Source organism: Hippocampus guttulatus, chromosome 12 (assembly GCF_054856545.1).
Source record: "Hippocampus guttulatus isolate MCC_2025c chromosome 12, RoL_Hgut_1.0, whole genome shotgun sequence".
NCBI lineage: Eukaryota > Metazoa > Chordata > Actinopteri > Syngnathiformes > Syngnathidae > Hippocampus > Hippocampus guttulatus.
The window spans coordinates 16,382,299-16,408,020 of NC_141272.1; the positions used below are offsets into that span (position 1 = coordinate 16,382,299).

At 41.2% G+C, this 25,722-nt stretch overlaps 1 protein-coding gene across 1 annotated transcript in view; it reads left to right on the plus strand.

Annotated features, from left to right (window-relative positions):
* Positions 1 to 25,722, plus strand: part of LOC147197654 (calsyntenin-2-like) — a 203,385-nt gene that overhangs the window by 109,929 nt on the left and 67,734 nt on the right. The window contains exons 3-5 of the mRNA XM_086125572.1: positions 12,902 to 13,097; positions 20,753 to 20,961; positions 24,786 to 24,935. Coding sequence (XP_085981698.1) covers positions 12,902 to 13,097; positions 20,753 to 20,961; positions 24,786 to 24,935 — 555 coding nt within the window. The remainder of the gene's footprint in view (positions 1 to 12,901; positions 13,098 to 20,752; positions 20,962 to 24,785; positions 24,936 to 25,722) is intronic.

Sequence of the window (25,722 nt, forward strand, 5' to 3'; positions counted from 1 at the left end):
AGTTGCATTTTGGACCGTTTGTCAAAAGTTGTATTGACATTTTATTCATTTAAAAGTAAAAGTAAAAACAAAATAATAAACATTATTTCATTTTCATATAACATTTTAAAATTATTTCAGCGAGATACGTATTACTCAAAGCAGAACTCAGCGCTTTGTTGAAGCATCTCTCGATTTTTTTACTTATTCCATAACCTAATTAACCAGAAGAGGTCCCAAACCAACAGTGCTTAGTGCTGCTTCAAACTCCACCGTTTCTCTCTCTATACCTGCGTAGTGCCTACCCGCAGCATTGAAGGAACAACTCAGTGCTCTCCTCTTCTGTCTGCAACGCTGCCTCATCATGAATGCTTTGTATTCTGTGTTGTCAGTTAACCTGAGGCAACAGCAACAACAACAACTCATTACCGTTTCTCCACAAACATTACAAACCGCTTCTTGGTTGTTTAGAGCTACAATAGATCCACGCAAAACTCTTTGTTGTCACACTGGGACTGAGTGAGTGACTGAGCAGTGTGGTGCATCGCTTCATACACATGACACACTTACACAAGTGGTAGAAAAACAAGGTCCCACCAAATGTGTGCCATTTCAGACAACATCTCGGTACGGTACTTAAGTTACTTTCCGGGGTGTTTCTGCTAAAGACATGCTGTACATTACTGGTGGAATGACTAGAGTATCAAAAGTATCAGTATTTTGATATGTTATATTCAGGCCGCTAGAAATCGGACACAGTGACCATCAGGTTCATGGTCAGCTCCTTGACAAAGGACTTTCTCCTCCGCTTGCTTAGTTTAAGGGAGCGGCCAGTTCTAGTCCACATAAAATGAGAACATTTAATATTGAATATTAACCAAAATGTTCACCCCAACCATATTGTTTAATTTTACAAAAGTCAACTGTCTTAATGGATCCATATGATGTGAAAAGTTATAGGTGGGCTCATAGAAATTGGCACGGATGTGAGAGTAATTAGAAAACATCTGATACTTTACCACAGCCAGAGCACACGTACTGTACATGCATATCTTACATTCTCTTATACTCACAAGCATTTATTATCACTCATCTGTATGAACAGCAACTGAAGCTCAGTTAATGACATTACAGCTCTTCCCAGAGATCTCCTTGATACCCAGAATGTTGGTTAAAAAAATCCTATCCGGGATCATCGCCCAGTCCACCAATCTCTTATGAATGTCTTCACTGTATAGTTATAGGTTATTAGTTCCTACTCTGTATTTGACTTTCACTGTGCAGCAGAAAGCATTCAATTATCTAAGCCAATGCGACAATATCACCCAATCCAATTTGCAGTGATGGAGTCGGCCAGTTTGATCCTGGTCTTTGATTAAAACAACTCTGGGATGACACTTTAAGTACAGTGGGTAGTTTGAAGATACTCATAGCCTGAGTGCTGAGCCTGAAATACCAACACACGTTCTGAGGCGTTCTAAAAGAAAAGGTTAGAATCCGGCCATTAGTCACCATATCATTAAAGTGTTGCGATACGACTTTTGCAAGACTTTTCGCAATAAACGGGAGATTTGATACAAGCCTATATTTACAGAAACTCTCTGGGTTGAGGTTTGGTCGCTGAAGGAGGAGTTGAATAACAGCAGTCTTAAACGCTGCTGGTTCAGTGCCAAAGGATAGTCATAAATTAATAATATTTAAAATGGATGGTCCTGAGATCATAAACAGATCTTTGGCGAGTTTGCCAGGAACCAGGTCAAGCACCCAAGTTCTCTGTTTTGCCACACTAACCTAGCCTAACTGTGGTGTCCGCCACGTCTAGTTATTCTGCTCTAGATTACGGACACATCCTTCTAGCAGGCAAAGCCTATTTTATCATATTTCCATTCTTTCTTCCTTTCACAATACTTTTTGTGATGTACCATTTTCAAATTCCCATGTAGTTTTAGAGAGTGCAGTAATCCCTCGTTTATCGCGGGGGTTACGTTCCCAAAAGAACCCGTAATAAGTGAAATCCGTGAAGTAGAATTTATTTTTTTTTTAAAAATCTGAAAAATGTGAGAGGGAAGACATTTCAAATGTGCTGTATATTTGACAATAAAGTTGTACTTGATACTTGATAGTCAGCTTTATTTTTTACAGTTATTATACGATACTGAACTATGTATACAATACAGAGGCGATTGCTCTAAGACTGCTTCCCCTAAAATGTCAAAAAGTAAGTGATCAAATATATCTGTGTCCGTACAATTGTGTGGACGTGTCATTGACTAAATATGCGCTACAACGCTCTCAACTTTTGTTCGGAATCAGCTTCTTATTACTGGTTACGACACAACTCTCTTCTCATTCTTTCCCGCAGCTTCACTGTGCTTTAAACTGTGTGGACGCTGAGCTGTGACCACACGGATGCTGGGCATCGAGAGAGTTCGGTGTAGTCAGTGACAAGTCATTGGATAAATGCTGCTTTTGTCCCGCCCATTGGACGCTCAGCATATCGGCTGGCCCAGACGCTCAACTTTTCTGCATAATGATTAGATGATCTGTCTGAGGCTGAATCTCTTATTGATTGACAGTGAAATGAGCCAATCACCGATCTTATGGTGAAGGCAACGTTCTCATTTATTTGAAAGGAACGGAGAGTAGAATTCACGTATCAACTTTTTATGATGTAGGCTGAAATTGAGCTTCCCCTCCTTGACAGACCAGCATCCGCCACTGATGCAATGAAACCAAAGACCAAAAATTTGCAAAGGTAAATTTGGCAAGCTCTACAGAGATGAGGTGCGTAGACTATTCATGTTGGTCAGTCCCTTAGCCAACCAGGATGCAGAACACAATTCACTGTTTAAAAAAAAAAAAAACGTAAAAAAAATGGTACTAAAAAAAATCCGTTAAACATCGAATGCACGGAAAGTGAACCGCGTTATAGCGAGGGATTACTGTATACGTGCACGTCATAAAACTACATCATGTGCTGTGTGTGTTTCAATTATGGTTGTTAACCTTTTGAACTGAAAAGTCTACAAATAGACCATCCTTCTAATTAATGACTGATTTCAAGAGGTTTTTTGTTGGGTGCCACCTTAACTATCAGCACCTCCTGTTTTTACATTGCGTCAGCAAAACATTATTTCAGTTATTGACGTTCCAGTTGACTCTTCATCACAATGCATCTCAGTTATTATTTTTCAAACCATTATCATTTAATATTAGATGACATTTTGCTTCTTAAGATAGAAAATGTTGTATCTAATGAAAGCTTTCATTAAAAAAACAAAAAAAAACAGTTTGAATACTGTTATGAATATTACGAGACCTTCTGTCTGGGAAGGGAGATCTCTTTGTGCATCAAAACACTTTGGGTTCCCTAATTTGGATTCAATCCAAAGATGCCACACTTGACATGAACACTGCTTGAAAGAGTAACGTTTCAGCCTATTAAATCAAATCTTAGTTTTGTATGTAATGCAACATCAATCCATTCTCTGTACATTTATTTTTTTTCTACTGTGTTCAGGCAATGCAGCTCGATCCATGTACCTATGTATGATGGAGTCTTTTGTCCTGTCAATGTTCCAAACTGTATACAGCTGTGACTCTGGCCTTTTATGCTAGGATGACACAGAATTAGCCCTGACATGCCAACTTTGGATCATCTGTATGATTCCATATTGTAACATTTATTGCATATTTGCCTTATTTGTGCTGTTTTCCTAAAGAGAAACAGTTCGGGCAGCTCACAGTGAAGGTGTGTAGTTATAGAGTATGCATATGTAGATCTCTGGGGAGTGTGCAGCCAGCGGATGAAAACAGACACATGCACATGTTTTTTTTCTGCACGAAGAGATACTGAAGGGCGAGATATCCTAATTGGCTGGTATGATAACGTCCTCAGAGAAAAATGATTGAAAATGACAAGTGTGACATTTGTTCAGCTTTGCCCATATTAAACATCACGATGATGATATTATCGTTGAAAGATGGCTTTGCGTCCTCTAAATATAACAATAGCTGCTCTATGCAAACATGTTGGCATGCTTGAAAGATTTCTCATTATCTCTTTCTATCTCTGTCTTCTGCTGCTTCGTAGATTTTTGCTCCATCGACAATCAACCATTCACACTCAGAATCACACCTAGGGACAATTTAGAGTGTTCAATTAACCTACAGTGCATTTTTTTGGAATATGGGAGGGAATCGGACTACCCAGAGAAAACATGCAACGTGCAAACTCCACACCGGAAGGCCGGGGCCCGGAATCGAGCCCTTGACCTCTGTACTGTGAGGCAGACGTGCAATACAGTCAACCACTGTGCCTCCGACATTGTAAGTAGCATATTAAAAACACGTTAGCTTACAGCTGACAAATGCAGTTGATTGCTGCCTTTGACACAGGGAACCACGGTTCAAATCCACAAACGGTAACGTCCCAATGGTTATGCAAGACCCTAATTTTAGACCACTGCCTGTGTTAAAAATGAGTGAGATGCACCAGGAAGGGCCTCCAGTGTTAAAATTATGCCAAACATCAACAATCACTGTCGTGACGCCTGACAGGACATGTTCTGAACAGGGAAAATCTCACTGACTGCATTGTTACTTGCCACTAAGAGAGAGGATGCTAATAGGCTGTGAAAAGGTCACGAGTGGTTTCGATACAGAACAATTGACTTGTGTGGTCTGGAAATGTCTGAGTGGATGGCGTACAATGGTACAGTGAAAGAAAGTACTTCGTACAAGGGCTCAGCCAGGGACTCCGCCGCTGATGCCTGTGGAGAAAAAAAGGGAGAGAAAAAGAAAGGATAAACTTAGTCAAATACATCCATTCATCGTCTTTAACGCTTCTCTTCAGTGATGTCATTGGAGAGCGGGAACTTATCCGATCTGCACATATATACAAAATAATAATTAACACTCACATTCACGTCTATGGAACTATTTCATGAACGGTTTTTTTTTTTGTTGTTTTTTGTTTTGTTTTAATGTGTGAAGAAGCTGCAGTGCTCAGATACAACACATGCAAGAAACAGTCCAGATTCAAACTCAGAAGCTCAAAACTGTGAGGCGGAAATGCTCCCAACAGAGCCATTCTGCTGTATCTCATATTGACTCGCTGACAATATAGTGACATTTGTCCTTACTGTTGGAGAACAGACTGCAATTTTTTTTTTTTTGGAAACAAATTCCAATGTTGTGTTTTGATAAATACGTCCAATGCATTTTATTGAATTGTCTGGGTAAAGTCCATTAGTTTGTAAAGTCGGAATCAAGGGACAGGAGAGTCTCTGTCAAAATGTTAGGAACTCCCATCCCAGTGTCAGTTACAGTGAGTAGATTAATGCAGCCTGGAGGAGTTGTACCATTGCAGAGGTCTGTGTGGGCATAAGCCATCGCTGATGTTATTTTGTTCTTCAGGCCATAACTAATTGAGAAAGAGCTGAAAGCACCAAGCATGGTTACAGCAAAGCAGCACATTACATTTTGTCTACATACCTTTTCATTCATTCTCCATGATTTGTTTTAAAAAAAATGTTGCTATCTGGGTGAGCCAGAACTAAATGAACTCAATCACCTGTCAAATGGAATACAAGCCTGTGTTCTCCAACAGGAACGCTCACAGCCGTACCTCATCACTTTAAAATAGAATCAGATGGAGACATCATACTCCCTGTATAACCCTCTCTGTTTTCAGTATTGTATTGTATACAGGTACGTAATAATTGTAAAAAATAAACATGACTACTTCACAGATTTCACTTATCACGAGTTCTTTTTGGAACGTAACCCCCACAATAAATGTGAGATTACCGTACCCGGAGAAAAACCACGCACACATGGGGAGAATATGCAAATTCCACAGAGGAAGGCCACAGCCGAAATCTAATCGCTGCACCACTGCACTGTGGGGCGGCACTGTGTTTTACTGGTTAGCAGGTCGCCTCACAGTGCAGAGGTGCAGGATTCGTGTTTTATTCAAATTACGTAATTTAGTTTTAAAATCATCTGTCATTGCCGTGGTAATTCCAAATCACTTACATTAGTGGTATCGAAATGACTCATTGATGATCAAAACATAATTAGCAATTCTAAGTGTGCTCCATTTACCATTTTTATTTGATAATGGATTAGTTGTCGAGTGATCAATTAATCTTCACCCCATTAGTATGTAATAGAGAGTGTTCACACGTACAAAGTTATACCGTTGTAGCCCCTGAAAACAGCTTAAACCAGAGCAAATTTAAACCTGCTCAGGTGGTGGTTTAAAAATTTACTCCGGAGTCAATGCTAGTTTGCGGGGCAGCACCGACATAAAATGGGACGTGTGAATGCTACAGGGGTAGATTTGCTACTCATGAGAAGAGTTGATTACACACGGGTATTGCATAACCAAACAGAACTGCATGTCTTCATCCGTGGTGTTTTCTCGGCATTTGGTGACACCATGGCAACCATCCACATGGCCATGCACGACACGATGTCGTCAATTTATTGCCGAATGAATCGTAGAATGCGTTACTTTCGTGCTTTGTTGTACTTACGCCATCTTTCCTTTCTCTCTCTCATCCTTTTACGGTGTCTGATAGACTACAGTGTTGCTTTGTCAGGAGAGGTTTTTCGATATGTCACAAACAAGGCGGGGAAAAGGAAGTACACTTGTTGTACACACTGTTTTATTTCCGCATTATTACTATCGGATCACATGGCCGCAGAAACTGCCGTGTGAACGCAAGTGGGGTTGCACCAGTTCAAGGTTAACACGCTTCTCTTTCGTAAGCAGCTTTATACGTGTGAACGCTCTACAAAATTTACACCGGTGTAAGATATATCGCAACAAAATACGTCAGTGCAGCACCGATGCAAATGTGTGCCGTGTGAACACCCCAAAAGAAAGCAGAATTGCACAAAAAATACAAATCAGATAATGAGTCACAATGGAATTGGCTGTGGACATTCTGTGGTTCTCTTGCCTCTTCGTGAGGCATGTAGCATCCATTTTAAACATCTACTTACATTACTCTATTATGGTGGATTTGCTCTACTTGTAATTCTTGGATGATTGGGTAATTGAGTTAAAAGAGCGAATGAACAGTCATTTCAAGAAAGGAACCAGATCACCTCATGCATACACCGAGGTCTGTTTTGCTTTATAGATGTCGTGATATAAACATAAAGTCATTATTTTTGTCTACCCTGGAGACATTTTCCAGACACAGAATCAGATTTTCTCTGCGGCTATTCTCTATCATACACATGCTTGACTTCACTGCATTCTCTCCACCCACCCCGCCATCTTTTTCCTTTCCTCTTGACTTCCTCTCTGAAGATACAATCTGCCAACAGTAGTAGTCGAAATGTCACCTGAGAACATTGTTTTTCACAGCCTGTGGCGTCCACCGCGTACTGGAGTGACTTCATCCATCCCACTGGCTCACTGAGCCACCAGATTTGACAATGGCTGTGAGCCTTTTAGCAAGACGATATGTAATTTATTCTGAGTTAAATACAGCAAGTCATGTTAAGGAGGAATTTAACCTCACAAGTCTCTGTTGTACAGTGCAAACATTCTTAGCACCTACAGTTCATTGCCAGTTTGATCATGGAACCACAGCAGTTTTATAATAATCTCAGACATATTTTCTATCTCAAGGTTCAAGTATCTATCTATCAGGTATGTAGTTTATTTCCATCCATCCATCCATCCATTTTCTAATGTGCTTATCCTCACGAGGGTTGCGGGCGGGCATGCTTGATCGTCTCCCAGCTGCCTTCGGGCAGTAGGCGGGGTACTCCCTGAACTGACTGCCAGCCAAAGGACATTACGTTTTTCTTCTGGGTGGGTGACCTTTGAACCGGAAATAGTGGTATATATATGAGCAATGTGGCTTATCTTGCCATGAGCACACCTTCTAAATACAAGAAAATGGCTTCTGTTATATTTCTTTAATTAGGTGGTTGACTCAATTCCTGTTGTATAATTGCTCATTCTAGTTTTTTTTTTCTTTTATTGGCCCTGGATCTAATTAAACCTGTCCCGGGTCAGAGACAGCATTAGTGAGGTAAACGATTTTGTATCTTTGTGAAGCTGTACTGCGCAAAGAACATCCTCAGGGGCATTATTGGGGGTCATAAGTTCTTATAGGGATATCTGTACATGTTGAACTTTTGCTGGCCTTGCTCACACAGGGAAACAAGCGATCACCTGAGACCATTTCCGTTAAAATAAATTGAAAAATTTAACTGCGAATGTGTCACTGTGATTATTTGTGATTGAGTTGTCTGCGTTTCTTTCTCTTTTTCTTTTTACATACCCAAATGTGAACAACCCTTGGGATTAAAAAAAAAAATATTATGGCCATAAGATCAGTGACACCTGAGAAATAAGATCAGTCCATGACAAAATGTATTATTATTATTATCTATTTATAAGCGCCTTTCAAGACACCCAAGGACACTTTACAATAACAAAAAACACAAAACAATACAGGTTGAGCAGCGGCATCCAAAACGCGCTAGCGTTCACTCAACCCGGAAAGTCAGAAAGAAACCAAAAGGGAGGGAGAGGGGGAGAAAAAAAAACCACGCTCGAACTACCCTCATTTTGAGGATAATTTGAGTTAGGCAAAAAACTCCTGCACAAGCATATGACAGTTACAACAGGTCACAAGACATAAACAATGAAGACGGTGAAACAAGGGAATGTATGAAGGAGGGAGTGATGGTGGGGGACTAGCTTCCGTGCATACTTTCATCAGGGGAAGGTCGAGATAGCAGATGTTGTTTTGGTAGCAGGCTGCCCAAGAATTTAAGACAGCCTTGAGTCCGTGGCTTATGTCTCTTTAGTGGCGTCGATCAGCCAAATCCGTGATTTCAGTCAATATTTGAGCACGGATTCCAGTTTCTCCAAGTTCTTGACCATCTTGCAGAGACGCTCCAAAACCGCAACAGTTTGTGGTTGAGCACAGTCTGAGTCTGAGTGTTGGACATCCGCACTATGCCATCCTTAGACCGGCAGCCTCTTCACTTCCAATAGAGCCGCTCACGTCGGTTGAATTTTGCGATAGATCAGGAAACTGCTAACACCAAACAGCAGCATACCTGTTATCGGAAGGCCGATAATGAAGATGTCATCCACATCCTCAACGGACAGTGTTGACAGGCACACCATTCTCCGCTTCCTCCAAGGATCTAGGGTGTACCCAGCAGCAAAAGTCCCCGAGGGGCAAGTAGGCTCCCCACTGCCTGCTCTTCTCGTCGGGAAAATGTTGTCGATGGCATCAAGAGACCAGCCAACCAATTCCATGTTTGTTTTTAGGATGAAAATACGACAGGAGGCTAGGAAAAGTCAGACAAAGACAGCACATGGACTGAGTGGCGAGCAGGGAAGGGTGGGGGTGGGGGGACAGGAGCAGAAAGCAAAAGCGTCCGCCTTTGTCGAGAGCCAAGCTTTTTTTTTCAGATAATCACAGGTGCCGCAGGAAATGATTCAATTTCACTTAATTTGGCAGAACATTTGTATTTACAAATACTGTAAAGCTTTGGCATCAGGCTGAGATATCACAATTTCGTAAATGCCATATTTTTTCACAAATCAATATTCCTCATAAATCCACATGTGTGGGTGTTATTTTTTTACCTACCAATGTACGGTTCTGAAAATGGCTTGCTGTCTTTGACAATGCAATGTTCATGGTGGTGCTAACATGCCGTTTTGGGGTCTCCTGAAAAGTGATGATTTTGGAGGTACAAGGAATCTGCTCAACTCCTGTCCTATCCACTTGTTGCCATTCGTACACCAGGATAAATCCTGTGAGTATTTCACACGAGCTTTGCACTTGTACAAAATTCAAGATCTGCTGGCATTCGCACCCCACCGTGGATGCCCCGTCGTCAAAAATTGAGCCGAGTGATCTTTTGCTGCCACAAATGTGAGTTGATTGACATACATTGTCCTTCCCCCTACACACACATGCACGCGCGCGCACACACACACACACACATTATTAGAAAACGGTAAGACGGTACTGAAATTAGTGAGAAGAGCCTTTATGTAATTAAGTGAAATGGAAGGAAAGTGACAGTAGGTCAGCAAGCATGGGTGAATAATCACACGCTCTTCTATAATCTCAAACACACACGCTCCCACACACACACACACACACACACACAAACAGAAATGGTGTGTCTTTAATTAAAAAATATATCTCGCTGTATACACACACATGATACAGTACATAACCATACCACATGTCGCATTCTAAGTCAGAGCGTGTTGGTTTAATTAGGTTTAATCGTATCTCCATGATGGACAGCAACTCTGTAGTTTTCTTCAGTTTTGTTTGGCAGGCTAATTTCATGACGAGCCTAATCTAAGCATTTCGAATTTTGTCACATCGCAGAGTTGACAAGGCTTTGACTGTCTGTGTGCCGCAGCAGAGAGAGTTTACATCTCTGTCGCGTGATTGCATATCCATTGATCCAAGTGCGCTCGTGGCCAAATGAGATCAGGATACGGTGACTTCTGTGGATGACTAATAGCTGAGTTAACTGCTTGCTGAATCCAAATTGGAAAAACTGAATTCATGACAACTGTGAAAAGCACTGGCAGTAATGCCTCTGCAAATTGGACTGATTTACTAAAAATGGCAGGTCTAAATATTGCGATAGAGATAGCCAAGTATTGCCTGGTGCATAATACATTTGTCGAGAATAATCAGATTTTGTCTTCTGCTCTCGCTGGTGTGACGTAATCCGGCGGTAGGAGGATGAAAGGAATAACAACTCAAATTTAAGATGGTAAACTGGCACATTTTGTGTGTGCATCCATGTCTCTGCTTTGGTGACTCTCCAGAATAGAGAGATCAGCCCTGGCTTGAGGCGATGGCTATTTTACATCCTCCTCCATATTCTCCTTTCCTTTCCTTTCCCTTTTGCTGTCATTTTAAGGCCCCGTGAACAGCTGCAATTCCTATGTAAACTATGCACTTATTTGCAAGAGTGACATTTCAGGAAAGAAAAGCAGCTTATGCATGTGCGCATAGATCAAGGCTGGCAGCTCATCATCGATGGTCTGTCAGGTTTGATTAGAACTTGGGACCTCAAGTTGCAGCGGACCCTAATAATTTGTCACAGTCTTGCAATTTTGCAAACACCGTCGCCAGTAAAGCACTGCTGTCTTCGCTGATAATGAGCTCAGTGTCCTCACAGACAGTCGTGTGTGGACGGGTGCCAGATTCCCATGAGGTGTTGAGTACCACATGACTTCAACAGAACTTGAGCTTAGTTCCTGAGTACACATTGCCAATAACCAATATACAGGCATTCACTGCGATGTGATTAAATGAAAATAATGATGCCCAAAGGGCAGCCTTGACGCCACACAGAGAGAGAATTAGCACTTCAAAGAATGAGACGGAGAGAGGACATTTCCCCTGAAAAGTCAACTGAGTTATTAGCAAAGTTTTCATGTGCGTTGGTGATAACACAAATTACTGAATTACTGCCAAACTATTGAATAAATAGCAGAGCAAAATCCACTCACATTAATATGCATCCATTAGTTTTGCATGGCCAGGCTTCAAAAAGACACATTTCTCCCATAAATTTGCTGTTTAAAAGCCTAATGTGACAGGGAGACATATTTGGATAATAGTTTCGACAAAGCCATTAGCGTTTGAAAGCTCTCTGTCTTTGCCAAGTGCCAACATCTGTTCTTGGGCTCAGGCGGTTTAGGCCAACACTTTAAAACGCCCTCCCTCTCGACTGCGTCTAGATGGGTGGCAGTGCACTCAGTGGGTGTGGATTTAAGTGAATGTGAGGCAGGGAAAACTGACGAGCTTTTGCCCTTGAATTGTTTGTGTGCCCGTGTGAGTCATAGAAGGAGGAGAGTACACATCTTGCAATCAGTGTAGCTCATCTTGACCCCTCCCTCTCTGCTGCCCTTCAGCTACAATTACATCATCAGGGGCTTTTGAAGACCCCTCTGTCTCAGCAGTGGTTGGAAATAGTTACTGCGTGATATTGCTCCTTATTATGATATCTTATTCATAATTCTTTGTGGTAATCACTTATGTATTCTTATCTCAGGTTCATTCTAATCACAAAATGAAGAATCCCCATGGTGACAAATATCTTGGCTGGCGTGTTCATTTTGTGGACCCTGTTGCGCGTGTTTGTGTGATATGTGCCGCACTCTTGATTCTCAACAGTCCTCTCAACATTGGTGTGATGTCCAGAATAGCCAAAATCAGTGGTTCTTAACCTTGTTCGAGGTACCGAAACCAACCAGTTCATATGCACATTCACCGAACCCTTCATTTGTGAAAAACAAAAATATGACTTTTTACAAATTCAAGACATAAAAAATGCATTTATTGAAAACAGAAAAAAAGTAAATAAAATTTCAAGACATAAGTATAAGGTTTTTGAAATTTTATGACGTACTATCACGACAGTCACACGTTGACTACTGAGCGAACCAAATTTCCCGCAACACTGATTGGACAAGCAATGTCATGTGATCACGTGCAGCGAGCGTTGGCCAAGCGGGCGTCTCATAACTAAATGACGTGTTGAGTCGGCTGTGTCTTAACCTCCATGGCAGAGGCTCCGTCGAATCCCTGAGACGATTCAACAAACCACTTACGTTTTATCGAACCCAGGTTAAGAACCACTGGCATAAAGTGTCCATATTTTAATCTAGTGAATTTAAACTTCAGAATCTGAATGAAAGCATACATTCAGCGAGTACTGGTGAAGACATAGTGTGTGTGTGTGTTTTTTTTTTCATGGAGCACTGGGTGCTTCTTTGATGTATATAGGACATTACATATTATTAGGGGACATACTGTAAATGTCCTTTTAATACATTCACCTTTTCACATTCATTTTTCAACTGACGGTGACTTTCTCTCATCCCCAGGGGAGATCTGTGCGTTCAACATCCACGGGTTGGAGGCTCCGTTCAAGGCAGTAGTGCTGAACGGCACATCTGGGGAGGGCCAGCTGAGGGCTCGTGGCCCGGTGGACTGCGAAACGCAGAAGGAGTACACTTTCATCATTCAGGCTCATGACTGCGGCTCAGGCCCAGGGGGCACACAGGGCAAAAAGTCCCACAAGTGAGTAAAATAGTTTATAGTAATGTCCGGTTTACATGGAGTTCGATTTAGCATCCAGAATTAATTGCTGCCTTGAGTTTTACATCGATATTTAGACTTTAAGACAGGAACACAAGTATCATGTTTAAAGTACAATAATAGGGTCTAAAACAAACATGGAGGTTGGACTGCATATGTCTCATTATTTATACATTTCAATTTATTGTCCTGTCATTGACTGATTGAATGAAGTGTGTCACAAGCCGGATTCATGCCGGCAGTGTGTGTTCATTTCCCACTCAGTGAAGGTGTGAATGTGAGTACTGTATTGCTTTTTTCTACATACAAGGGTTGGAAGATATTCAGATTTTGACACCATTTTCTTTTGGGTACAATACTGCAAATTAAGTGCCTCAAATGACAGAAGTATCAACCGTATCGAATTTGAACTTTTGGTAATTTATTTTAGTGGTATCAGCTACAACAGTATTGATTCTCCCTACCGCTACCCAGCTAGCATCATGGCTGTCTTGTCGCAGCACAACCGGTGCTCCTTTTTGTGTCTTGGCGTGTTGACACAATACAACATGAAACACTGCATCTTCTATTTAAAGTGTGTGTACTGTATATTTATTGTCATACAGTTGACAATACATCTACATTACAGCAAATCTACATGCAATAAGGGCCACTGAAATTCATGGGGGGGGGGGGGGGGTTGCTCAAAACAATGATGAACCTCCAATTTGCGTCTTTCGTGAAAAACGTAAACCTTCAAAAATAGTTCGAAAACAAATAGACAGGAATGTGAATACAAGGATGCCGAACGGCTAATATAAATATGCTTCAAGTGTGCAATACTATTTAGCATATTAAAAGAGAGCAAAAGGACTGTGAAAAGGTTAATTTGTTTCTGCATGAAACTGATTATTCTGATGCAGAAAATACACAAGTTGCTTCATATCTGGCTTTATAATTTTTTTTAATGAACTTTTTTTTTTAATGAGCTAATCGCGAATTGGATGTGCATTCAATCGGTGTTCCAGTAAATGAAATGCAATTTAGATACCCGTTGCACTTTTTCCATAGGAATGAATTCACAAAAGCACTCACAAGATGAATGAAATAGCATACAAACCTACAGGCATAACTCACTCACGCTCACTCCCTCTCTCCCTCTGAATTAATGGGCAAAGTTTAAGATGATGTACTGTACATTAATGCATACATGCCAAGAATTGAATCATGATGTGAATATATATCGGCAGATAATTCGAAAAGTCGCTTTAAAGTGAAAATAAATGTGTTGTGCATTTGATACACGACAGTAAAGACCGTTACTTTTCCGACTGAGGACCATGGTCCGAGATTTGGAGACCCACCTCAGCGCACCACCTAAGGGTGGTAAGAATAACGTAGGTTGCAGCCAACTGACATACAAACCAACACAAAACTCAGACGGAACATCCATCATCCATTTTCCGATCCGCTTTATCCTCACAAGGGTCGCGGGGGGTGCTGGAGCCTATCCCAGCTGTCTTCGGGCAGTAGGCGAGGGACACCCTGAACCGGTTGCCGGCCAATCGCAGGCAGACGGAACATGACAGCCAAAAATGTGAATAAAGAAAAAAACAAGACTAAGATCCACGATTCTCTGAAGGTTTTAAAATTATAATCTGAGTATTTTGCCCAGTGTTATGGTGTGACATATTTTCACATCTCAGTCATTGGAAGATTAAAAAAAGAATCATTCTCAATCAATTGGAAACATTGCAGAGAGCAGTCTGAAACTTTGTTTTAATGTTCAAAAATATTAAGTAATTCGAGCAATTGACCAAAAGAATTTTTATCTTCAAGGGTGCAGTTTTTGTGAAACTTTTGAAATCTTTGACATCAGTTCATGTTTTTGTGATGTTGTTGGTCCTTTCTCTGGCAAATGTTCACTTTATACGAGATGAACAGCAGAGATGAAATAATGACCTTTTTGAAGGAAGAGCATGTAGAGGACCACATTATGATTTCAAATTTCCATCTATCCTGTCTTCTTTGGTGCTCTTCTTGCGGCTTGTCTGCCGCTCGACTTCTTCCTACCTTTTGTTTCTCTTTCTGGCTGGATACAGCTGTCTGAGTCTGTCTTCCTTCACCGCTGTCTCTGTCATCGTTGCCAACATATTAATATTTAACATGACCACCTCTGTGATAAAGGAATTTTTCCCTCCTTCCTCTGTACTGTATATAAATCTATCTCACAGAGTGGCTGACAAGAAGTCAGTTGCTGTGTTTCCCTTCTTCAATGCAGGGATGATCAACTTTGAATGCCTGCACCCTAGTGCAGAGCTTAAAAAAACATTTCGTCAGTGATACTATCAGAAAGAATCTTCACAGACACGCCTTGAACTTATTCCCAGCAGAAAAGCCTCGTTCATATGACTCTCGCTTGTTCAGGTAGCACATGCATTCCCACTTACACAGAATTCCCAAGAACCCGCAAGTGGGCAATGCATTCACACCTAGAAATTTTAGTCCAAATAAATTCTGTGTGGCGGATCGGTGGACCAGTGATTAGCGCGTCGACATCACAGTGCAGAGGTACCGAGTTCAAACCCCGCTCCGGCCTCCCTGTCATTTGCATGTTCTCCCCGGGTCTGTGTGGGTTTTCTCCGGGTACTCCAGTTTCCTCCCACATTCCAAGAATCATGCATGACAGGTTAATGGAACAGTCGAAATTGTCGCCAGGTGTGAGTGTGAGCGCGGATGGTTGTTCGTCTCTGTGTGCACTGAGATTGGCTGGCAACCGGTTCAGGGTGTCTCCCACCTGCTGCCTGAAGACGGCTCCAGCACCCCCCGCGACCTTTGTGAGGATAAGTGGATCGGAAAATGGATGGATAAATTCTGTGCGATAACGTCACAGGTACTATTAAAGCCATCAATGACTACACTTCGAGGCCAATCCATCTGCTGGAGAGTATAATTACCCCACCTGACAATTAGCTGAATGGCAATTATGGAGACATGCACACACAAATACTTTCTGACACACTTTCAGGGTATGATTATTTTAAAGCATTTGTGGTCAACTGAAAAACTCCAGTGATGCACTCGAGATGTGCATCAGCAAAAGACACTGAATGTTACGTGATGAACACGAACATAATATGACAACACATTAGTGGAGATGTCTGTGCTAAGTTTACAATACTGTATGACAATATTACGCACTCTGTGTTTGAGGCGGTGCCTCACCAGATGCCATTATAATGAATACAGAGTTGATTTGTCTCACAACACGAACACCACAACTTTTTTCAACCTATGATGGGATGAACCGTTGATTTTAGTCATCCTGTCTGCCCTCTGTCCGATGTACATTGTTACATGTTTTGGTTGATAATGCTCTTCATATTTTATGCTAACCCGTTTTACTCCAATTTTAGAGTGCTTCGTGCAATGGCTAAAATGCTCATTAAATCAATTTGGCTGATAAACCCTTTGTCCAGGGTTAAGGCATCGTCATGCCCCATTAAACCAACAATCTTTGTGATAATAATCACATTGGGTTATATTGTATTTGAACCACCGAATGTATTCTGAAAAAAAATAAAACATAAGTTGCTATTAGAAAAACAGTTATATTCTAGCTCTAGAGGGGAGACAAAGGCAGTGACATTTTAACCTAAAATGCCAGAATGAATAGGGAACTCAATTGCAAAACTGTCGCGCACACATTTAACCCTTTCACGCACCCTGTACCCTGATAACATGATAAGCTGTCCACTATAGTCACCGCTGTCCCTGAAAGGGTTGATTCAACGGAGAATCACTTGTTCTGTCAAAACCTGTACAATGAAGTCATAACGATTTAGGAACAATAACATACCCCAAGCATGTTTATCCTTAACTCATTCAGTACCAGCCAATTCTGGACCAAGTCTGAAAAGACGTTTAAAAACGTCTTTGGGAGTGAATGAGTTAAGCAACACAACGTAATGCAACGAATTGTTCTATGCCTTTGAATTATGAGCATGGGCATGCAGGAAGTGAACAATCTGTGCCGCTCTGCTTCTTCTTATTCGACACACAACGTGGCATCAGTTTCATTTTCAGATTCAAACTGGAACTGCATCTTGCAATATGTCAGCAGATGTTTGGAAATATTTAAGGGTGGGGGGAGACATGAGTGCTTGTCATTCAAAGATTTATTTTTCTTCCCAAGGAGTCTATTGACAAAGATGTTTTCATTAGCGAAAGAAACACGCACGCACACGCACACACACACACACACACACGCATGCACGCACGCACGCACTGCACTGTAGAATTGAAGAGGTACCAGAACCCAGTTGTTGATCAAAAAAAAAAAGATGGGATATTTTCTATTCTCTGTGCCATTTTCTCTCTCCTTATCCCTTCAGTTAGATCATATCATGAGATTGTGAACACGCCAGTCATGCAAATTTGCATGCAAATGTGTTGAGATTATGTGAATCCCAATTGTGAGATTCTTCTTTATCTTCCCACTCTGCCCTTGTTTCCTGCGCAATGTATAAAATTGAATTTTTCATCTTTTGAGGTATGAACTTTTTTGTCTTGTTTAGTTTTTTTAACTGAAGGAATCCATTCGCAGTTAAAATAACACAGCCGACTGACCGACTGATGATTACAGTTTGGTTCGGCTTGAAATGATGACCGACTGACGATGGACTGGTGCCCAGGGACCTAACAAATGACAGATCGTCCAAATTTTGTAAATTGCCCACATCTGGCAACGATAATGGCAATATTGTGGCAATATCGTCATCATCATGTTAGAATATTGAAAGCAACATTTCCGTCAAAAATATTTGTTCTCGCCCACTTAAATTACGCACAGCATTATGAACTACAATGATACTTTGCGCCACTGAGCCAATAGGGACACATGACAACAAAACTACTGGCCGAGACTATTTCTTTGTCAGTAATATTACAAAAAAAAAATAAGAATAATATTGCCAAGTTCAAATTGTGATAACATTGTTTTATGATGTTTGGATATGATTACATTCGTAATAGTATTACTTTTAATATCACATACAGTACATCCGTATGGCGGCTGTAGCCGATGAGCAAAATGATTAGTTGACTGTAATAAAGTAAGAGATTTTATCATTTATATTTTAAAGTTCTTGGTCACCCTCTTGTGATATCAACAAAATACATGTGAATTGTAAAGGGTGGCCCCGCGGTCCAGTGTTTAGCGCGTCGACCTCACAGTGCAGAGGTACCGGGTTCCATTCCAGGAACTCCCTGTGTGGAGTTTGCACGTTCTCCCCGGGCACTCCGGTTTCCTCCCACATTCCAAAAACATGCATGGCAGGCTGATTGAACACTCTAAATTGTCCCTAAGTGTGAGTGTGAGCGTGGATGGTTGTTCGTCACTGTGTGCCCTGCGATTGGCTGGCAACCGGTTCAGGGTGTCCTCCGCCTACTGCCCGAAGACAGCTGGGATAGGCTCCAGCACCCCCCTGCGACCCTTGTGAGGATACAGCGGATCATGGATGGATCATAAAGTGTTAAACGAGGAAATCATTAATTAAATGCAATTTTAGTTAATTGACTAGTCTTACTGCCATATGTTTGTTTGTTTTTATCTCAAAGCTATTATTGACTGCTAACTGAAGATATGGCATGTGTGTACAGCAGAATGAAAACAATGTTCAGCCTTTCCACTTTATTGCCCTGAATAATGGTTGCTCATATTTTGTTGAGATATTTATGACTTATAACAGTAAATTATCTAGCACTGACTCCATGGTAATCACACAAACCACACAGTCATTGTGTCTCTTTCTTACTTGAAACATCCTACTCAACCTCCAAGTACATCACTCTTGTTCTTGGCTTGCAAGCATCTGTTGCTGTTTAACGATTCCGACAATGGCTTTTTCTAATCTGCTTTTTCTCTGCCCGGTCTGACGTCTATGATAAAAGCTCTACGGAAAGCAGATTTTTTTTTTCTGATTTTGCTTCTTTATAGTCAAAGATCACACATTATGTACATATTGCTCTTCTAAAAGCATTTGTCACACACACGATCAGGTCCCAAAGTTTCCATTGCACATACCTGCAAGTAAAAATACAATGGGAGCACTGAGCAATGAGCAACGTAAAAATAATCTACCAGTAGTGACATAATATAAAAACAACAGGTTTTTTTTTTTATTAGTTTTGCTTGTTTGTTTGTTTTTAACATCTGGGGCTCCATTTTCATAGCCAAGGGCATGTGCGCTCAACATAAAAACTGGTACATCTCATTTTTGTACAGGGCCAAGTCTAGTATACCATGTCTGAGGATTTGGCATTTCACACTGCACCTTTCTTGGCATTCTGTATTATTCAGACCCATCACCACGGGTGAGCCATCAGCCTACTAAGATGCTTATGCGCCCACATTTGTGGCACGGACTTCGAAAGACAAACTTAATTTTATCACAATAGCTATTTTTTTGTGTGAAGTATTAATATTGAGTTGCTTATCACTAAGACATTAAAAATAGAAACCGTGGTGTGATTTTTATTTGATTGGTGGCCAGTCAAATCTGCAACAGTCATTCACAGCCTTACTGAACATGTTCGGCATGCAAATGCATATGCAACGAATATGTCAATGTTAACATTCGATAGTCCTGCACATTTTTCAAAGTGTGGTGTTGTGTAATGTGGCAAGACATGTCGATAAGAAATGTACGCATTTGTAAATTATCAGAGCCGAGGGCATTGCGGTACTCGGGGCAGCAATCTAAAACTCAACATAAGCATTAAAAAAAAAAAAGAAAAACTTCTGTCACTTAATATGCCAGAAAACTCGAATTGCTCATCCTAAAAAGGTATGTGGATAGCTGTACTTATGCCCACATCAACCTCTAAAAGTATTGACCCAATATCTTGTATTTTATGGTCAACATGTTTCTCTTATTGAGTGATATATAAGCTTGCAATGGAAGGCAAGGTGTTACTGTAGGTATTGATGAGGTCCCAAATGTAAGTATGTAAACTCAAAAATAAATTGGATTTGAATGTAACAAAAAGAGGGGAAAAATACTTTAAGTAATTGAAAACACTAAATCAACAGACCTCTAAAACTACAAGGTTCAAAGTAATCAAATACTAAGAAAACTCCTTGACAAGGTAACACCAACATGCAGGAAACACAACATGACTTGGACAATGCACCGGCAAGGACTGAAAGAAACCAGGAAAGTTAAATACAAGCTACTGAAGAGACAATAAGAAATACCTGGACAAGACACAAGTGGCTGAGGGAACTGATTGGATGATCTAAGTGAGGACAAGCATGGCTAGACAGCCATAGATATAATGGGACGCAAGGAAAACATGACAAAACTAAAATCGAATCAAAACCAAATCACCAAAAATGACACAAGCTGGCTGTGTTCAATCCCGTAATGGTGCAAACTCCTATTGCTCCCTGCTTACATTGATAAAAATACCAAAAGAAAGAAAACTCCACCCAAGATAACGGTTAGACCGCATTTTGCACCAGACTTATGCTTGGCACGAAAATAGGGCAAACGATGTTTGGTGAAGTGAAAAACATACCTAACTATTTTAACAGTATGTCAACATTTCATCTAAGTAAATGCGTGAATTCCATTTCCTATATCTGTTGTGCGCAGGGCAGTGGTCCATATTCAGGTCAACGATGTCAATGAATTTGCGCCAGTGTTCCGGGAGCCCGAGTACCAAGCTGCAGTGACAGAGGGCAAGATTTATGACAGCATCCTACAAGTGGAAGCCACGGATCAGGACTGTTCACCTCAATACAGCCAGATATGTAACTACCAGATTACCACAACTAACACACCCTTTGCTATTGACCGCAATGGTAAGTAGTTGACAGAAACTCTGTTGTATTATCACTTTAATATTCACTTGATAATGCAAAAATTGATGTTTTTGTGTGTGTGTGTGTGTGTGTGTGCGTGCATTTGTAAGAAAATATCTTACATGCACCTGATAATTTGCACATCCGAGTCAAAGGGAAACACACTTGCACCATCTCATACAAAGAGTGGTTTTGTGTCACACTGCAGTGGGAACTTTCATAAAGCAAACTCCATAAATGTTTAGAGTAAAAGAATTAGTATTTACTGTATTGCATGTCATCTTTAAAACTCGTCTCAAAACTCATTTGTAGTCTTTGGCATTTTACCCGGCATGACTCAGACTTGATCTTAATTTTACTGTTTTGTGCGTTCTACTGTCTTCGTTATTATTATTTTTTTATTGTTGTATCGATGATATCTGCTCCATGTACAGCACTTTGTATACAGCGATGGTTGTTTTAAAGTGCTCTACAAATACAGTTGAGTTGAGAATTGCTGTCCTTGCTGTTGTAGCGCAATAAAATGTCTGAAACTCAAACCGAGTTGTGAAGATGCAGGAGGAGGCTCTTTTCTCTTGTCTTGTTCCGCCACTGGCTGCTGGAAAAAGACGAAAAGCTCTTGAACTCAAAAGCACTTCAGTGAAAGAGAAAGAGGGCGGAGGCTGGGTGATGGCAGTGAGTGCCAAAGAAATCAGGATTGACCTTTAGCAGAGGATGAATATGAATAGGTCTGAAAAATACCCTGTAGTTCTTGTTTTTTCTCTCTACAGGTCTCAAAACAAACCAAAGAACTGATCTTTACTGGTGCATGATGTGACACGCCTGATTATTTGTTTCACAAGTCCATGAGGAAAAGAGTGGATAGGAACAATTTGCAAAAAGACCAGAGGCTGAAAATGTAGAAGGTGATTGTTGGCCCCATTCCTGAATGGCTAATCAAATCATCAAATAAAGGAGTTGAACACTTTGCACTTCAGAATACCGCACTCACTCCTGGTACTTATCGTCTGGCTGTTACTCTTCAAAGTACACAAATTGAGCTATTGGTCATATAACTTCTCTGTGATATCTCACCTTATCGTGGTGAAGTGTTTTTTTTTTCTGTCCCAATGGGAGTATTATGTTTTGGACTTCAGATTTTCCTTAACCAATACCATGTTCACATTGACCAGGATATCTAGACCATGTTTCGATGAGCAACTTTGTGGATGTGTAATCGGCTTGCGGACGCATGTCTTGGACACTCAGGTGAAAAGTGGGCCGGAGCTGTCAAGTGATCACCACCTGGTGTTGGTGAGCCACAGCGGGAGCCATAAAGTAGTCGGTTCCTGTCATCGTGCTGAAGGATGCTGTCAAGCTCAAGACGGACTGCTATTGTGTCTATTTGGCCTGTGGGCATCCGGAGTCAGCTGATGGGTACTGACTGCCCAAGCAAAATATAACTTGGGCGGTCGCTCAGGCCAAAACTCCGGTGTAGCAGGAGTTTAGTGAGGCCATGCAGAATGACTTCTTGAGAGCTTCAAGGAATTTCTGGTCCACCATTTGGCATCTCAGGAGGGCAGACGTAGTAACGATGAAAATTGTGTGAAATGAAGATGGGGTGCTGCTGACCTAGACTGGACACATGAGTCCATCCGGAGAATACTTCAAATATCTCCTCAATTCCACTGACACACCTTCCTTTGAGGATACAGAGCCCAGAGACTCTGAAATGGGCTCTGCCATATCTGGGTTGAGGTCACAGATGCGTTTAAAAAGCTCCTTGGCAGGCCCTGGGAGAAGAAGAGAGAGATCTGCACTGAGTGCCGAAAAGCTGTGGATGTTTCCGGGCTTTCTTGGTTGACGCTCCTCTGCAACATAGCATGGACATCGGGGACAGTGGCTCTGTGTTGGCAAACCGGGGGGACCTGAAGTTGTTTTGCAACTACAGTGGATGTGCTCTACACCCTCACAGGATCATCGACGGTGTATAGGAGTTTGCCCAACATGTGCTTTCTTGACTTGGAGAAGGTGATCAATCAACCATGTCCCTCTGGGGGTTCTGTTTGTGGCATGATCCAAGGCGTATGGAGGACATTCGATACAGCCTGTTTGGTCCCTGTTCGACTGGTGTCAGGGTTTTGTCTGCATTGCCGGCATTAAGTCGGATTCAACTTGGACAGAATTTCTAGGTGTGGTCAAGGCCCCTATCGGGTCCGGTTTGGTTGCCTAAGTATTGCAATTTTGCTTTTTGCACATGATGTGGTTCTGTTTGCCTCATTCAGCCACAATCTCCAACCCTCATTGGAACGGTTCACGTCTGAGTGGAAGGCGGTTGAGATGAGAATCCGTGCCTCCAAGTCTGAGATGAGGATACTCAGTTTGAAAACGGTAGTGTGCCCTCTTCAGGTCAAGGATGAGATCCTGTCCCACTTGGAGAAGTTCTAGTATCAAAGGGTCTTGTTCACAAGTGAGGGGAGAAATGAGCGGGGCATCAACAGGCGGATCGGTGCAGCATCTGCATGTGATGCAGACTCTGTATCAGTCTGTCACAGTGAATATTTATCACTCGATTGATGTTCCAACCCTTGGGTTGTGACCAAAAGAAAAAAAAACAAGATTATGGACACAAGCAATCGCAATGAGTTCCCTCCACAGGGTATCTGCGCTCTCCTTTGGAGACAGGGTATGAAGCTCAGTCATCAGGGAGGGGCTCAGAGTAGAGCTGCTGCTCCTCTGCACCGAGAAGAACTAGACGAGGTGGTCTGTGTATCAGGTTAGGATGCCTCCTGGTCCCGGTGTGCTCGTGTGCGTGAATGCGTGTGTGTGAAGTCTTAATTTAATGGATGGCCACCCTCGCTTGTCCTCACAACAAGCACGGCCTATTGACATTGATTAGTTGCTGCTGTAATTGAAAGAGGTAGGTTGAAATTGTCGCACTTGCTGACTATATACTGTATGTAATGTTTTCCACATATGGGAGTGTGTTTGTTTGTATAATTCTATTTTCAAAGATCTCCAGCAATATATATATATTTATATATATATATACTGTATATATATATATAGTTATGTATTTGGTTATTTATTTATTTATTTTTGGGTCAACTGAAAAGAATTTAATTTGGAAATACACATTTTTCAAAATTTAATAGAATCAATCATCTTTTTTTCTAGGCGCTGACCTGTGTTTTATAGTAGAAGTTTCTCGGATTAGTTATTCTTTTTGTATTTTTAAGTTTAATAAACCTTTCAAGATTATGTCTGCAAATATTTGTAAATTTGCGTTCTTCAAAGTTGGAAAAGTTAAAGTAAGTGAAGCGCCGTACTGTAAATTGAATTTGAACGGTTATTGTCAGAAACCAAAGCAGCCGTGCCATCCTTATGTCCTGCTGTCTAGAAATTTTAATTTAAAAAAAATACTGTATATAAAAAACATTGTCTGATCATTCAGTTAACAAGAAAAATGATACAGTACTTGGACTTCAAGCACCAAAACTTGAATCCTCAAATTAAAATAACGAAGTACTGGAGAGTCAACTGGTCCATTGGCCAATGTACTGATGGTATAGACAAGAAATCCTCATCTACTTTTTACAATGTATCCACATAAGGCTATTCGACTTGGAGACAAAATAAATGCCATGATTTACAATATGAATTATATTTCATAAGGAAATGTAAGGCAGCTTTATTTATCCAACACATTTCGTACACAAGGCAACCCAACGTGCTATATGTTCGCAGTCAAATCCTGGGTCTATATGGCTTTCTATAAACCCTAAATCTGTAACCTACTCTCGTGTATTTCTGAATGAACTTGTCCGTAACCATCCCGTGTCCAGGTAACATCCGAAACACAGAGAAGCTGAGCTATGATCGAGAGCAGCAATATGAAATCCAGGTGACGGCCTGGGACTGTGGCCAGAAGAGAGCCTTGCACGTCGTCCCTGTCCGAATCGACGTCAAACCTGTCTGCAAACCCGGTTGGCAGGGTAAGATGTCTTTTTTTGCCTCTTGTTTGCGCGCAACAAATGTGGGTGTTTATTTGCTCCGAATCGCAAATGCCTTTGTTTGTTGCCTTTGGGTGCAAGACTGTTTGTCAGATTTAGAAGTAAGAGAAGTGTTGCACAAACAGGAAGTGCTGTTTGTGCTCTTTTTTTTTATCCTTGCAGCAACGCAGATGTGATTATTTACATGATTATATGTGTTTCTCTGAATGCGCTTGCTGAAGTCAGCATGATTCCTTCTTCTCAATTTCTAATCCCTTTGCTGTCGTCCATCATCCTGTTTTTCCTCTGCCAGGCCCATAAAGCTTTGCTCTCCATTTCTCTCCCTTCTTCCCTAAAGAATTGTCCTGTCAAATTTCTTTTCTGTGATCAACAGCACTTCAGAAAGAGCACTCTGACACAGTCAAGATGGCTCTTGGCACATCAAAAAGCTGTCAGGACAACTCTAACAAGAGTAATGCAAAGTGTCTGTTTTGAGCGCCACGACACTCAAAAGTACACCCACACACAATAACTGTCGAAGCAAAGGAACGTCAGGACGAGCAATGGGAGAGATATGAATTTGCAACCACGTGCAATCCTCGCTCCTCTGTCACTGAGTGACTGATTAATTGGATTTCTTGGTGTTAATGCATCCATGGTCACACTGGATCTGACGTTTAACACTGGAAAGCGAGGGCCGCGGTACACACCGGGTGGCTCTGTATTTCAGTTCTGCAATCCAAGTCATTTGGTGTCTGGAACGATTCAATAAAAAAAGACAAAGGACTTC